The sequence below is a fragment of the Halichoeres trimaculatus genome, unplaced genomic scaffold (assembly GCF_033239565.1).
Source record: "Halichoeres trimaculatus isolate MK-OKI-2021-1 unplaced genomic scaffold, fHalTri1.1 fHalTri1_scaffold_21, whole genome shotgun sequence".
Taxonomy (NCBI): domain Eukaryota; kingdom Metazoa; phylum Chordata; class Actinopteri; order Labriformes; family Labridae; genus Halichoeres; species Halichoeres trimaculatus.
In genome coordinates this window covers 16,265,987-16,280,842 of record NW_027437199.1, presented here as the reverse complement: position 1 = coordinate 16,280,842, position 14,856 = coordinate 16,265,987, and the positions used below count along the sequence as shown (strand labels likewise).

Sequence of the window (14,856 nt, the reverse complement as noted above, 5' to 3'; positions counted from 1 at the left end):
GCAGATAATGTAACAGTGTTTAAAAGGTAAAGAAAATGTTAAGAAAAAAAAGATTGACCAACTTTAACTTGTTTTGTATATTATTTTTAATTGTAAAATATTTTCAAGTAATTAAATCTGGTTCTTTTGAAGACTAAGTTACAAAAACAACAACAAAAAATTAATGCAATGAGAACAAAAGGCACTTCTTTCTGAAAGAGTTTTCAAATATAAATAAAACACCCAACGTTTGAGTAGCAAACTGCTATAGAACAGTCCTGTTATACTACGTACTACAAGATCATTGTCTTTCTCATTATTTAGAATAAATTTGCCAATTTTTTATGACAAAGTAAAAAAAAGTATACACAAATAGCAGCACCTTTTATCTTCGATGCATTTGGTGGCACTAATGTATTTGCCTGTCATTTAAAAAAAATGACGTAGGTGCAGTGACAATTGAGAAGCTAATATAAGGTCACCCTTTTGCCCCAGTGTAACATTATTTCAGAAATACTATAAAAGACAGTGTTTAAAGAAGTGAGGTTTGTCAGAGGTAAGGAGTTGTGGCTCTTGATTTTGCATTTTTGCAATTTTCATATTTTTTGCCTCCTTTTCCACAAGAAAAAAAATTGAGGTGAATAAAAATCTGTTACAGAAGTAAACAGAATCAGGAAGCTAGAACACACTGAGAATGATAATACTTTAAAATTGCCCCCATGACCCTATTTTTTTAAGTCTTTTTTTTTTTGAATATGTCAAAAGTCCCTCATAATTGTTTCATAACCAATACCAAGTTTTGTTTAGCAACTATGTCTTAGATCAGGTCCTTGACTCTAAAACTCTCTCTTTGGGTCATTCATAGGTTCCCCATCAAAATTAAAGGAGGTCTCCAAATGGCCAACCTTTATGTCTCAGATGACCCAGTACAAAGATCAAGGCCACATTTAAAATCCACAGCAGCTGATGTTAGATCTACTGAAATCATGATCACACAGAGGTTACCTTTGTAAAAGGTAAACTCAGAAACACAGTCAACCCTTTGGAAACGACCTCATTTACAAGACGAAGCTTCCTCCCACCACGCCATCGAGCTCATCTCAGTTTTCAGGCTCAGGGGTAAGTTGCTTCTTCTGCTGCGCAGCTGCTACCAACCGGTCTCTGCCCCTCTGGAGAGTAAATTCACTGGGCCCAAGTTGGATAATCTTTCCACTTCCCAGACACTCATCTCCTTTGTACAGCACAGCAAACTGGGGAGCAGAGACAAACAGTGCAAACATGAACGTTCAAACAATACTACAGTGTTGTACAGCTTTTAGATCAATAGAACTATGACTCTACAAACAACAAAGGCTAAACTATTTTTGGGTTAACACAGGTGTAAATTGTTACCTGTCCAGGTGTCAGAGCCCTGACTGGCTGGTTGAGGGAAATCCAAACAGAACCATTCATGTTCAACGTCACTGTACAAGGAGCTGAATGACACAAATATTGTCATTAAGTTGTGTTTTGATGATGGTATTCTCCTCTTTAAATTCATCAGTGGAAAAGCTCAAAGTAAACCACACTCACTAAGAGGCATCTGGTGGATGAAGCGAAAATGACACTCCATCATCTTGGTACTGACAAGTTCAGGAGGTGGGTCTACCCCAAGCCAGTGAAAACGGTCCGTCCTCAATGTGTCACGAAAAAGAGCAGGGTGATTGGTAGTCGGAGCCTAATTCATTAGATTACATGCAGTAAAGAAACAGCAGTGATTGGTTATCTGTGTCACACACTGCATTACACTTACTTGATACAGTCCTCTATCAAAAGTAAATAGAGAGGTCCCTGACTGAATTGCTGTAAAGCCTGAGGCTTGAGGCATGTGTATGAAAAATATTATTATGGATATACTGTACCACATGCTCCCAAAGGAAAAGACAGATTATTATTTAACAACCACAAATGACACTCTTACCACAAACACTTCTCCAGTTGTAATGTCTTTGTCCACCACAAACCAGGGGTCCTTTGTTCCTCCTATCCTTGCCCTCTGGCCGAGCGTCAAAGTAAACCAACCTGAGTGGACAGAATCATGGGAGAAAATGAAAAATTGGCATTAAGTTAGCAACGGCCAAGAAGGAAAATTTAGGTTTAGTTTCCATTTAGGGTGCTATATAGCTTTCATATATGAGAAATGGAGTTGTGATAAGTCAACCAAACCATTAGACACACAAAAGCTCATTGACAGCCATTCTGTTTAGTCTATGTGACAGTGTAATCCCAACATAACAGTTCTTCAGTTTGTAAAAGTAAGCTACCAATCTGAGAACCCCACAACCACATACGTACCTTTGTGTTTCCCCATGACTGTTCCATCCTCAATGGAGATTAAGTTTCCTGGTTTAGGCTCCAGATACTGAAAATAAAGACACAATTCAATGACAAACAGAAGAAATGCACATGTTTCTAGTATATATTGAGAGATTCTGTTCCAATGATGTGACCTTTTTCTAAAGAAGGAAGAGAACAAGGATTGGTAGAAAACAAGTCCAATTTTCAGACCTAAAATGCGGGCCCTAAACTCTTACCTCCAAGATAAAGTTTTCAAAATTCCTCTTTCCAATGAAACAGATACCCATGCTCTGTGAAGACACCAGCAAAATCAGCAACATGTAAATGAGAACACATCATCCAGTGCTGTGACTTACTGCATAAATGGATTAAATGTCATTTTTTATCGGAGTGTGTGTGGCTACCTCTTTTCTCTTAATGACATGGTGAAATCCTGCTCCCAAAGCAATCTTTTTGACAAACTCTTTTGTAAGTCCAGCTAAAGGGAAAATGGTTTGTCGCAAAGCATCCTGGGAGATCTGACTGAGGAAAAAGGTTTGGTCTTTGAGGGAATCTGCTCCTTTGTACAACCTGACCGCTTGATAAAAGAGAGAAACACATGATTATTAAAAATGTGAGAAAAAGTCCCAACTCAAAGCCAGGAATACAATTTCACTTAGTATTAGCAACAAAGTAGGGTTGGTGCCCTCACACCAAAGAGGAGATTATATTTGGTGATACAACACTTACGGTTTCTAATCTCAAATCGATCTCTGAAGAGAGTAGTAGGTGGAGCTGTGTACACCTGTTCGAAAACCTCTTCATCTTCTTGTGACGTCCTGGCATAGTGGCCTGTTGCCATAGCATCAGCACCTTTGTCAAAAACAACACAATATTTATTACAAGATCTCTGTACTGTGTTTGACATAAATTAAATGGGGTTTTACTTTTATTTCTAACTATTTTCCACCGCTTTTAATTTGAAAAAGTAACAAATGAGCCAAAGAAATATCATATTTCCCAGATTGAGTTTACATAATAAAGGATAACTTACCCAAGGTGTTGATGGCATAATTGTGGAAATGGTTAAATTTGATTTGCTTGTTGCACAGTATATCTGGGTTTGGTGTTCTTCCATTCTCATATTCCTTTAAAAGTTTACTGAAAGACACATGACATGAGCATATCATTCAGGTTATTGAGTTACAAGATGAATACACGTGTGTTATTTGTTAACAACAGATAATATTACCTGAAAACTTCATGCCAGTACTCTTTCACATAAGACACTTGATGGAAGGGGATGTCCAAACTCTGACATACTTTGTAAGCATCCTCGCAGTCTCTCTCTGTAGTGCAAACCCCCTCCTCATCCAGCGAGTCCCAGTTCTTCATAAAAACTCCTGTTACATTGTAGCCTTCATGTAGGAGATAAAAACGCACACATTTACAACCACAGAATAACTGGTAATTAAGAATAAGAGGTGGATAGTAACAGAGTACATTGACTTGAGTGATTTTTGAGTAGTTGTTTTGTTGTTGTTGTTGTTGTTTTTGTTGTTGTTGTTGTTGTTGTTGTTGTTTTGTTTTGGCAACATAAGAGTTTCAGTAGACTACACCTGAAAGATAAATATAATTCTTTGCATCATGTTTCAGGGGTTTCCATAGCTTTCCATAGGCATGGAAAAATGCTGAGGGAATATTGTGTGTGGTTTACAGATTTTATTGATGAGTTCTCAGAAGCAGAGTTGAGGATTGTTCATGGTAATGGACTCAACAGTAAACTCACCTGTACTGAATGTGTGGGGATAAATAAAAGCCCTCCCGTTTTGAAGAGATGGGAATTTTTGAACAAAAAAATAAATGACAATAGCTGTCCTATTGTTTTTGATTGGATTTTAAAATGCTAGGGGGTTGTTATAGGTGTTTCTACTGAGATTTTGTGGAAGAGTGGTTTTACATATATGTCACTACATTACGAGGTGGTTTCAGAGAGTTACACGGTTCTGTAAAAGCACAGAGAAGACAATACAGCATTTTACTGATATTTTAAAAAAAGTGCATTTAAAAACGATTATTTTTATACGAATGTGCTGTTGAATGCTAAGGTATTTTAAAAAGTAAGCTCTGGCACTATAACTTGAGTAAATTGTAGTTATGTAAGATATGACCACAAGTATCAATACTTTGACTTAAGTATTGGAGTTAAATACTTTGTCCACATGTGTGGAAAGACGTTCACACCGACTTTTATATCCGGGTACAGACTCTTAAACCCACTAGCCCATTTATTTTTTCATACGTGAACAGTTATGTGAATGTCATATATAAATTGTTTCTCACCTCTCCTCTTCAGTAACAACGCCGCAACAGAGCTGTCTACGCCTCCCGACATGGCGCACACTACATGTCTCACAAAACTCATGTTCTCCAATTATAGTCCGTCCATAAAAGAATTTAAAATATGAGATACTACGAAAGTAATTCCGATTTTACAGCTATTTTCCAATTACTGCTCCCTACAGCTACTCATGGGGCAGCCATGTTTACGGTCCAGTCATTAATTACGTCCGACCAGAAACCCGTTTAACCAGGAACTGTTATGCTGTACGAAGCTGCTAAAGTTGTTACACCGTCAGTATCGCGGAGCCTTCACTGTGTAGAGTAGCTGCAAAAACTAAAACAAAAGATAAGGTTAGTGAATAATCATTCTTATTAATTTAACTTGATTTAAGGTTAGTTGAAAACGTTTTTTTTCTAAAAAGTAATCATTCAGGCTGAGCGTCAAACACGCTTTGGGGCATTTTTTTTTATTAGGGTAGAGGTAAGCCAACGTGTCCCATGTGAAGCAACTACCTTACATCGCCTGATATTAGTATTTACAGTCTGCAATTTTTCTATTAAAAAAGAGAAGAGTGCGGTTGTACTCGGTGTATTTGAAATATTTGTAATTTAATGTAATTTTTATACCTATAGTACCATAGACTGATTTCTCATGAGGCACAGATTTTTGCATGGTCTCACAATGTACATCCTATATTTTTAATTCTACCTTACAGATGGGGGAGGTTACCGCAGATATGCTCACCCTGGAACTGCTGAGGGAAGCAAGGGAGACAGTGAGAAGAAGCCCACTGGGTGTCATCAATACCCCCATGATCCCCTGTTGTCAGACCACCCTGCCTCTTGACATAAACTGCAACATCCACTTTAAATTGGAGAACATGCAGAGAACGGGTCAGCACTAACTGCAAAGAATCTAGTTCACCTAACCTTTGAGGGTATTTCTCTTGTACTGTCATTGCTGAAAATATGTATTAAATGTAATTAACAGGGTCATTTAAGATCAGAGGAGTAGCCAATCAGTTTGCCAGGAGGTCGAAGGGTGGTCATTTTGTCACAATGTCTGCTGGGAACTATGGGAAGTCTTTTGCTTACGCTTCAAAGCACTTTGGATCCAAGGGCAAAGTGGTGATGCCAGAGACTGCTCCGGTGTCCAGATCTATCCTCATACAGGTAAAATGTTGTTTGCTGGCTGAATAAGACTTGGAAAAAATCTTATGTTGTTGTTAAATTAGATGGAAGAGGTTTTATTATCTTCTTTTTCAGAGTTTTGGTGTTGAGGTGGAGCGAGTTCCAACTTCCTGTCTGATGAGTGTGGTCAACCGCTGCGTGCAGGAGGACAGCATGACATTCCTGCATTCATATGATGACCTGGATCTAATAGCAGGACATGCCAGGTACATGACTCTGATATTGGGTGAAAGACATCTTTGTCAAGAGGTCAAATATTTCAGTCTTTTGGTATGTCTTAAGTAAATGATGAACATTAGTTTGTTATGAATCAACAATACCAAGGTACATTTAAGCTCAATTAGTTAAGGTCAATTGTGTCTTCATTTGTTCTTGCTCAGTCTTGGTATGGAAGTGCTTGAGGTGATTCCTGAACCCGATGTGGTGGTGGTATGCTGTGGTGGAGGGGGTCTTCTTGCAGGAGTAGCTGCTGCCATCAAATTGTCAGGCTGTGATAAGACCAGGATCTATGGTGTGGAACCAGAAGGAGGTAATAAGGGAACAAAACAGCAGAATTATAACCCTCTGTTTTAGCCCAGCATGAATCTCAGTGGGTTTTGACAGTGAAGTTTGCCAATTTTGACCTCACATTTACTTTTTGTGTTTTGTTAAACTCAGCTTGCACTATGTACAAAAGTTTTGTTGAGAAGAAGCCAATGGGTATGGACACCAAGAGCATTGCCTCTGGGCTTGCACCACCTTTTGCAGGTAACATTCAGAATGTTTCTATTGATTTGTTTCTGTATTGCTTTACAAAACTATAATTTTACTCATTTACTGGATCTTACAGTTTATTAAAGCTTCTGTCGCAGTGGCATTGTAATTTTCTTATTTTTTCTTTATATTTCTTTGAATCTCAGGCACACTACCCTTTGAGCTGTGTCAGCGTTATGTCGAGGGTATCATCCTTGTGAGTGATGAGGAAATAAAGAAAGCAGTTTCCACCCTCTACAGTTCTGGACTTGTGGTAGAACCATCAGGCTCTGCTGCATTTGCTGCCATCTTTAACAACAAGGTTCCTGAGCTAGAGGGGAAAAACATTGTGTGCATCATCAGTGGAGGAAACATTGGAAAAGATGAGCTCATGAACTTCCCAGGCTGATAAATCAACCCTTTAGTGAAATAAAGTCTTTAATGAGTTTCTTACTTTTAACGTACTGAGTTTCTCTTGAAAGCGGAACTGCATACTATTTTGAAAAGATAGATTAAATTAATTGTGTAAAGTGTATTTGAACTGAATACTTGAAGTGAATCATAGATTTATATTCAGGTCATACTGCAATTATTTACATATTTAAAGTTCTGGTATCTCAATGGCATCAATATAAAATTCTTTTCAACACATTTTTGTGTTTGCTGGTTCATTTTTTAGGGATTCCTGTATTACTAATTCCCTAAAGTGCATTTAGTGAAACTAAGTACATTTAATTTATTTTGATCAGGGAATAGGCAAAGGATCCTTGAATGTTCTTCCAAAAGGTTACTTCAAAGAGATTACAGATTCATATTCTTGCCCTCTTAACCCATCAAGTTTTAAAAGAAATGGGGCTTGACATGTATTATTCAATGTGGATTTTTTTTCCCTCATGACAAAGAGAGAACAATAGATCTAATCTTTTCCCTTTTGGATTCAAGATCCATCAACTGTTTGCAAAACACCAGCTTGTATAGCACTACTCTTACTGTTGGAGAACTGAAAACCAACCTCAAACTTTCAGGGTAAATAATATTTTCATCTTAAATGTTAAAAGGTAAAAATGACTGATTTTCAATAAAGCCCATAAACTCAGACAAAGTGTCCTGACTTGCTCTACTGCCTTAATCATGTTGTGTCTTACGTCACCATCATAAAATAACATAACCAAACACACAAAATATAAAATTTATTCTCTTTACAGCTGTGAGCATGAAAAGAAATCCAAATTTTCCTTGAAAATATGGACTGTTCATGACATTCTGGTCCTTTTTCCTGCTCCTGCTAAATGACATCTTTGGTGGCCATCCTGCAAACGACTGCATCCAGCAGAGTCCCACACTTTTCCTCTTGGGGTGTAACTTTATACAGCTGCAATCAAAGAAGGACAAAGGTAAGGATTATTAGAAAAGCTCCAAAATATGATCATAACAAAGATAAAAAAGGATCCAATTTTTCTCAAAAGTTAGAAAACCATTTCTCTCTTTGCACTTTCATCTCAAATCTGAGCTGACTGATTGTCAAATTCACAACCAACAGGAAAAGCATACCTCTTCGATGTATAAATCCTATGATTTACTGATGAATTTAAACACATGGGAAATAATAAAATGAAAAGAAAGTGAAAAACCTGTTTGATTTTTGCGAGGTTAGACAACAGGGAAACATCCTCCACTGGAACCTGCTGTCCGTCTACTTTGGTCATGATGTCTGACAAAGACTCTGTCTCAGTTTTGTCATGAACCAGAACCACCATGACTGAGTCATCGTTGTCAGAGATTCCAAACTTTTTGAAAGCCTCTGAAATCTGTACAAGGAAAGGAATAAAAATTTCAGTGGTTAATTTCAACAAACATTTTTTTCCTTTAAAATCCATGGGGTGGATTTGGAACTAGTTCTGAGTTCAAGTAGAAATTTAAAGAATGTAATAAAATGGAAATTTCCAACAATATATATATTTTTCTGGGTAAAGACAGCTATTCTAAGCTGAAGATTTGAAGTTGTTGTTGTTGTTTTTTTTTTTACTTACTTTGTTGGTAGGTGATAGGTTGAAGATGATTTCTGAATACAAACTTTTGGTTTTCATTTTCCCAAGTTTTTGTAAGTGAACAGCCTTGTTCGCTGCAACTAGTACTTGGAAAGGATTGACAAGCTGAGAATAAAAAAAGGAAGTATTGAGCCCGGCGTTTCATCCATGGAACAGTAAATAAACCTACAAATTAAATATCCAACCGGAATGAAATGTTCTTACCATAGTGGGATTGATCAGGGCTCCGTTTATCTTACCCTCCACTGCACTCTGTCTCAATTCTGCGGAATTTTTGACATCTTTGAAAAGCAATTGGGTCACTCTTTGTTCGGGAAAAAGCTCTAGATCAGTGGTTAAATGCATGCTAGAAATTGGTTTATTTTAAATTGACAAACCACGACAAGCCGCGTTGCAGCGTCCGTGTACAAGGGGAACAATAATATGGTAACGCTCTACGGGAGGAAAGTTCCGCTTTCACAAACTGTCCACAGCAGCAAGAAAACGTTTTTAATACCTCCCAATACTTGTAAATAATTGACAATATTACTTTTTCATTTTTATAAATGCTTAGTCTCGGAATTATGGTGCGTTAATTCTTAAAAGTAGGCGGAACTCCGTGTCAGGATACATGTTTTCTAATCGACTATGTTACCGACGCCCACCTTCACTCTTCCGTTTCAAACAACTAGCCAGAGAAAACCAGTTTCCATCAAGCTGCTGTTTGAATGACTTAAACACACCACCAGTCTCGTCGTTATGTGATATGCACAAAAGTACTTCAGGGGAACCTTCTCATTGCAGCTCATTTCAACCGGAATTAATTTTTAAGAAACATGGAGAAATTTGAAGGCTACATTTTCACTGCGCTTTGCAGCACCAACTTTTTGATATCCTGTTTACTGTTCTCTAAAGTTACCCGAGAGCAAAGGGAACCATACATGGACGAGATTTTTCATGTTCCTCAAGCTCAAAAATACTGCCATGGAAAATTCAACGAGGTAATTTTTTGCTTTTATTTCTGGTGAAGTAGTCAGGAGAGCTAGTGTCTGTTTAGCGGATTAAGGTCAGCTGACAAGAGAGCTTCTTTATCATGATGGCACGGCTTGCTGAATTTTAATCTCTATGTCAAACATGTAGGTTGGTATTAGAAGGGATTTATGTGCTTTACTATACTGAAGCCAAGTCACAGGCAGACTTTATAGTGTAAAGCAACTGTACAACTTAGAAATTATATTTAGTTTTTTGTTTAATTGAGTGTTTTCAGTTAAGATCAACCTACAAGAAATCATACCTCCCTTTAAGCCCTTGGTCCATCAGTTATTTAAATTAGGGGGAAACACACACATCATTACAGTACATTTAATCCCATACAGAACAGATATTGTGTGAAAATGAGATAACTTAAGTACTGTATTGAAAGTATCCAACCCAGTTCAACTTTATATATAGAGCACATTTAAAAACAACAGAGGTAACCAAAGGGCTTTACATTAGCGACATAGGAGGAGTAAAAGAAACAAGCAGTCAAAAAAGTAAACCAAAAAATAATAATAATAAAGTATCATAAACAAAATATCTTGTACAGGATCTATGAATGCCAGTGAATTCAGGTAAGTCTTTGGGAGGGAGTTCAACTCGGGCAGTGTGGGAGCCAGCCTTAACTGTGGGGGAAGCTGGTTCAAGAGTTAAGGCGTTACAGTGGCAAAGGCCTGGTCTCCCCTATTCCTCTGTCCCGATACTGATTTTTTTTTACTGCGGATCCGGTACTTTTTTTCATATGTTTTTCAGATAATGATCTGATACCTTTCTCTGATAAATCCCACACTCTGTTGGGTGACTCTGTTGTAAATGACAAATCATATTTGTTGTATTAAAGGAACACTCCAGGAACACTCACTTTACAAATGTTGCAAAGATGCTGTTTTACCATCATTGCTTTCCAAAGAGAAGTAGTCCCACACAGCGAACATGTTTGCAACATGGTTTGATTTACAGCAGCTGTAAAGCGTGACAATGCTGAAAACACATGAAAACTGTATCGGTCCAATCATGTAACAAAATCCGATGCTATCCGATCCTCCAAAAATAGCCATATCGAGCACCGATACCGATCAGCATTTCAGATCAGGACATCCCTAAGAGAGGTAGGTTGACGTTTCATAACTCGACTAAACTCTTCATAGGAGCTTTGCAGTGGACTGCAAATTCCACAATTTTATGTTTGTTTTCTTTATTGACATCTTGTATAAAGATGAGCCCCTCTGTCCTTTTCTCTTTTTTGGTGGGGTACTTTCTTGAACCTGCACACTTGATACCAGGTTATTGAAATTTGGTCTGTCACTCACCTGCTGCGTTTAGAATCAAATGATTAGTTGTATATTATAACAAAAAAATGACATTGATTAGAGCCCGACCGATTAATCGGGCGATTATGCCTGTCACCGATTAATCGACATCGCCCAAAATGTTATAAAAAATTTTGGTTCACGGAGATTCTGTTGCTCCTGCTCCTGTGAGTCTGTGTATTGGGCTGCACACTGCCCGGGTGCCTGCCGTCCACGGTTATCTAATGTAAGACTATAGAACTGCGTTTAAACCTTGTGTTAGTTGCTTTTTTGTGAGATAAACAGAGATAAATGCAACTGTTGATTCACGCGTCCACCATTATCTAATGTATGACTATAATTCCGCATTGTAACGTCGTGTAAGTTGCTCATTGGGTGTTTACATTTTTTTTTTTTTTATACTTGCTGTGTTTAGAGTTTGACTTATTTATTTATTATTGTGTTTACAGCTTGTTCTTATTTATCATTGGTTTAAACTGCAGTTCTTATGTTGAGAGTTTTATAATTAGTTCCTTGTTTTAATTTGATAGTGTTCTGTCTCTGTCTTGAATCATATGGGTATTATAATAATTTGTGATTATATACAGTATATATCTCATGTCTATCAATGAATTTATTATATATATCAGCCCATATATCCGATATCGGTTGATATATTGGATTTCAGCTTTTTTTTTGCCCCCAGTATCGGCATCAGCATCTGCCCCAAAAATCCCATACCGGTCGGGCTCTATTATTAATATGAAACTAGTATCTCCCAGTTGAACTGATGCTTTATATCTGAGAGGGAAAGCATGCAGAGTCTCAAATCAAAGAAATTCTGGCTCTGATCAAAGCAACTAGATCCACAGACTGGGTTCTGGAATAGGCACTAAAAGCTACTCTAATCACCAGCTTTTGAAAATAGTGTGAACATTCATCAAATGACTCTACTAAGGAACATAAAAATTCTGATGTCTTCATCTCTGATCTGAAAAGGTGTATGAAGCCTCTTCCTTTTTATGCCTAATATTTTCATATATTTCTTACTAAGAAATTTGTTCTTTTTTACTGTTGTATTTCTACTTTCTACCGTTGTTTATTCCTTGTAGAAGCACCAGATGGAGCTGTGCTTCTAATTTCATTGTGTGCAAGTCACGTAACAACCATTAAGCCTTTCTGTTCCTAAGTAACTCTAAATCCTATAAGGTATCATTTTTACTAATCTATAGTGGGACCCCATGATCACCACTCCCCCAGGTCTCTACCTAGTCTCGGTGGGGCTCATTAAACCTGTGGTGTGGCTCGCTGACCTGTCAGGCCAGGTGGTTTGTTCCACTGCCATGCTGCGCTTCATCAACCTTCTGTTCAACTGTGGCAACCTTTACCTGCTCTACCTGCTCATTTGCAAACTACACCTCAGGGAGAAGGTATTTACAAGTTACAAGGATGATGATGATTATGGATTAGTGATCTTGTTTTTCCATTTCTTGTTTTCTTAATGAATTTCCTTTTTTTCAGGCAAGGACAACCTCTCGCAGAGTTCTTTCTGCTCTGTCTCTATCCACCTTCCCTGTGCTCTACTTCTTCAACTTCCTTTACTACACAGATGCTGGATCTACTTTCTTCATCCTCTTCACCTACCTCATGACACTACACAGCTGCCATAAGGCGTCCGCACTTCTTGGTGTCTGCTCGGTGCTGTTTCGCCAAACCAACATCATCTGGGTTGCATTCTGTGCAAGCACATTGGTGGCAGCTAAAATGGACGAGGCTTGGAGAGTGGAGCACACAAAAAAGAGGGATGAGAAGTCTTCTCCCTCCCAGGTGCCTCTGTCACTCAGCGGAGTTAAAAAAGTGATGCTTTTTACTCTGGAGTTCCTCACCTCGACTGCTCATATAAAAGCGATACTGTTTGTGACCTGGCCTTATGTGGTCGTTGGCTTGGGTTTCTTAGGGTTTGTGGTTCACAACGATGGGATAGTCTTGGGTGACAGAACAAACCATGAGGCCTGTCTAAATTTCCCCCAACTCTTCTACTTTTTCTCTTTTACCCTCTTTTTCTCCTTCCCTGTGTCACTTTGTTTTTATCGCGCTCTTCGCTTTCTCCAGACCCTGAAAAAACAACCCCTTTTTTATCTCCTACTCGCTGGCGTTTTCCTGCTTCTGGTGTGGAAGTTCACGTTTGTGCACCGGTACCTCCTCGCAGATAACCGCCACTTTCCATTTTACGTGTGGAAAAGACTCATCCAGAGGCACGAACTGGTACGCTTCCTCCTCGTTCCTGTGTACGTGTTCGCAGGATGGAATTTCGTTGACTCCTTCAAGTTGCGCTCATTGTTCTGGAGTTTGGCATTCCTGGCATGCCTCCTGGCTGCCACAGTCCCCCAGAAGCTGTTGGAGTTCAGGTACTTTATCATCCCCTACTTGATGTATCGCTTGCACATGCCCCTTCCCTCCCTTCCCAGACTAACAGTGGAGTTTCTTTTGTACACTGCTGTAAACGCTGCCACACTTTACATCTTTATCAGTAAGACCTTCCACTGGCCTGACAGCACAGCCACTCAAAGGTTCATGTGGTAAATAAAAGAAACAATCTCGGAATGAATGATTTAACTTGTATCACTGTCCAGAGAATAACACAACAGGTGACATCTGAGAAATCAAAGAAAAGCTTCTGGATTAAAATATCCTTTATTTCATTATTTATTCAGTTTTAAAACAGGGAGTCCTTAGTTTTGTCATTTACAACAAGTTACATTTTACTTATCCTGCCTGTAAGGTCACAGGTTTCAGAGAGATTCAACATTTTTTCAGTCTCAGTGTGAGATGGTAAAGGTTTAAGGATTTTTTTTCTGTAATTTGTTTTATTGTTATTGGCTAAAACAGGCAGAAGTGGAAACTTGGTTCAGAATTATATAAATATAAAAAAGTATTCCAAAGCAAAATTATTTTTGCAAAAACATTTTTTTGGCTTAGAAGAGTAATAAACTGTTTTAAATCATGCAGTCTTAATTTATAATGGCTTATTTTGATAAGATTTGCTGTAAATATTTTTTCTACTGTAAATTTAAGAATTTTTTTTTACATGTGAGTTTGTTCAGAATCAAGAAAATTTTCTGCTGTTTAAAATGGCTAAATGTGTTTTTTTGTTGTTGTTTTGTGGCAAAGTTGTTTTGTATTTCAGATATAAAAGTTATATTTTGTCCTGTGAACTGAGACTTGATGAGGTGGTGTTGCATGAGCTGCAAATGTGATGAAGGAGACCAAAAACCGACAGCCATATTTACACTTTAGCCTCTTACGTGTTACATGATTTGGTTATATCTAAACGTTTAGGGGTTTTGCTGAAATGATCTCACCCATAAACTGGTTTATATATGAATATAAAATAAATTAAAGACAGGTATTTGTTCTGGTTTAACTGTTATTTTTGTTTAACTATAAGCCGTGAACAGATACTGAACGTTTCCCTTCAGTCATGTTTGTCGTTGTTTTGTGATGTGTTCCGACAAAGATCTGGTCCCCAGTAGAAGTGGTTAAATTTGTAGACATCCTACGTTTATTCCTTTTTTCCACTCATATCTTCCAGCTTTTTCTTTGTCAATCATCCAGCTGTAAACTGCTCCTCTGCTGCCATATCATGATGTGCATAAAGTGATTAAAATGAATCATGTTGCACAAGCCATTTTTTTTTTTTTTTTTTTTTTTTAAGAGAGAGAATTTAAGTCAATGCATGCGTCATGTTTTCTTTTTCTTATTTTCTTCTTTTTAGCTTTAAGAGCAAAAGAAAAGAAACTGCAGAATCTTAAATCTCCATAAAAATCTTGGTTGGCTTATTAAAATTTCACTCATAGTCTTCAACTCATTCATACCCTCCTAAGTGTAATGCTTTTTGTCCTCTGCAGGAGACAACACTTTCAAACCTTATTTAAAAGAAC

At 37.8% G+C, this 14,856-nt stretch overlaps 4 protein-coding genes across 5 annotated transcripts; 2 read left to right on the top strand and 2 right to left on the bottom strand.

Annotated features, from left to right (window-relative positions):
* Positions 1–123: 123 nt before the first annotated feature.
* trmu (tRNA 5-methylaminomethyl-2-thiouridylate methyltransferase) lies at positions 124–4,874 on the bottom strand. Its single transcript, XM_074698237.1, has 11 exons — positions 4,639–4,874; positions 3,548–3,713; positions 3,350–3,456; positions 3,046–3,168; positions 2,721–2,893; positions 2,553–2,606; positions 2,314–2,380; positions 1,940–2,040; positions 1,552–1,696; positions 1,372–1,454; positions 124–1,229 (listed from the first exon to the last, which is right to left on the bottom strand). The coding sequence occupies exons 1-11, from the start codon at positions 4,718–4,720 to the stop codon at positions 1,080–1,082; spliced, it is 1,251 nt and encodes a 416-aa protein (XP_074554338.1). The 5' UTR covers positions 4,721–4,874; the 3' UTR covers positions 124–1,079.
* A 35-nt stretch (positions 4,875–4,909) lies between these two features.
* On the top strand, positions 4,910–7,652 carry LOC141810563 (L-threonine ammonia-lyase-like). Of its 2 annotated transcripts, none has more exons than XM_074698238.1 (7): positions 4,910–4,989; positions 5,355–5,532; positions 5,630–5,811; positions 5,905–6,035; positions 6,210–6,358; positions 6,487–6,576; positions 6,729–7,652. In XM_074698238.1, the coding sequence occupies exons 2-7, from the start codon at positions 5,355–5,357 to the stop codon at positions 6,968–6,970; spliced, it is 972 nt and encodes a 323-aa protein (XP_074554339.1). In that variant the 5' UTR covers positions 4,910–4,989; the 3' UTR covers positions 6,971–7,652. The 2 variants fall into 2 exon arrangements, with proteins under 2 accessions (XP_074554339.1, XP_074554340.1); XM_074698239.1 differs by lacking the exon at positions 4,910–4,989 and adding an exon at positions 4,996–5,119.
* A 104-nt stretch (positions 7,653–7,756) lies between these two features.
* Positions 7,757–9,043, bottom strand: tprkb (Tp53rk binding protein). The gene is made up of 4 exons (XM_074698240.1): positions 8,814–9,043; positions 8,592–8,714; positions 8,193–8,369; positions 7,757–7,933 (listed from the first exon to the last, which is right to left on the bottom strand). Exons 1-4 carry the CDS (start codon positions 8,952–8,954, stop codon positions 7,847–7,849), a joined length of 528 nt encoding a protein of 175 aa, XP_074554341.1. The 5' UTR covers positions 8,955–9,043; the 3' UTR covers positions 7,757–7,846.
* Positions 9,044–9,233: 190 nt separating this feature from the next.
* alg10 (ALG10 alpha-1,2-mannosyltransferase) lies at positions 9,234–14,324 on the top strand. Its single transcript, XM_074698236.1, has 3 exons — positions 9,234–9,589; positions 12,148–12,345; positions 12,437–14,324. Exons 1-3 carry the CDS (start codon positions 9,425–9,427, stop codon positions 13,496–13,498), a joined length of 1,425 nt encoding a protein of 474 aa, XP_074554337.1. The 5' UTR covers positions 9,234–9,424; the 3' UTR covers positions 13,499–14,324.
* Positions 14,325–14,856: the final 532 nt, after the last annotated feature.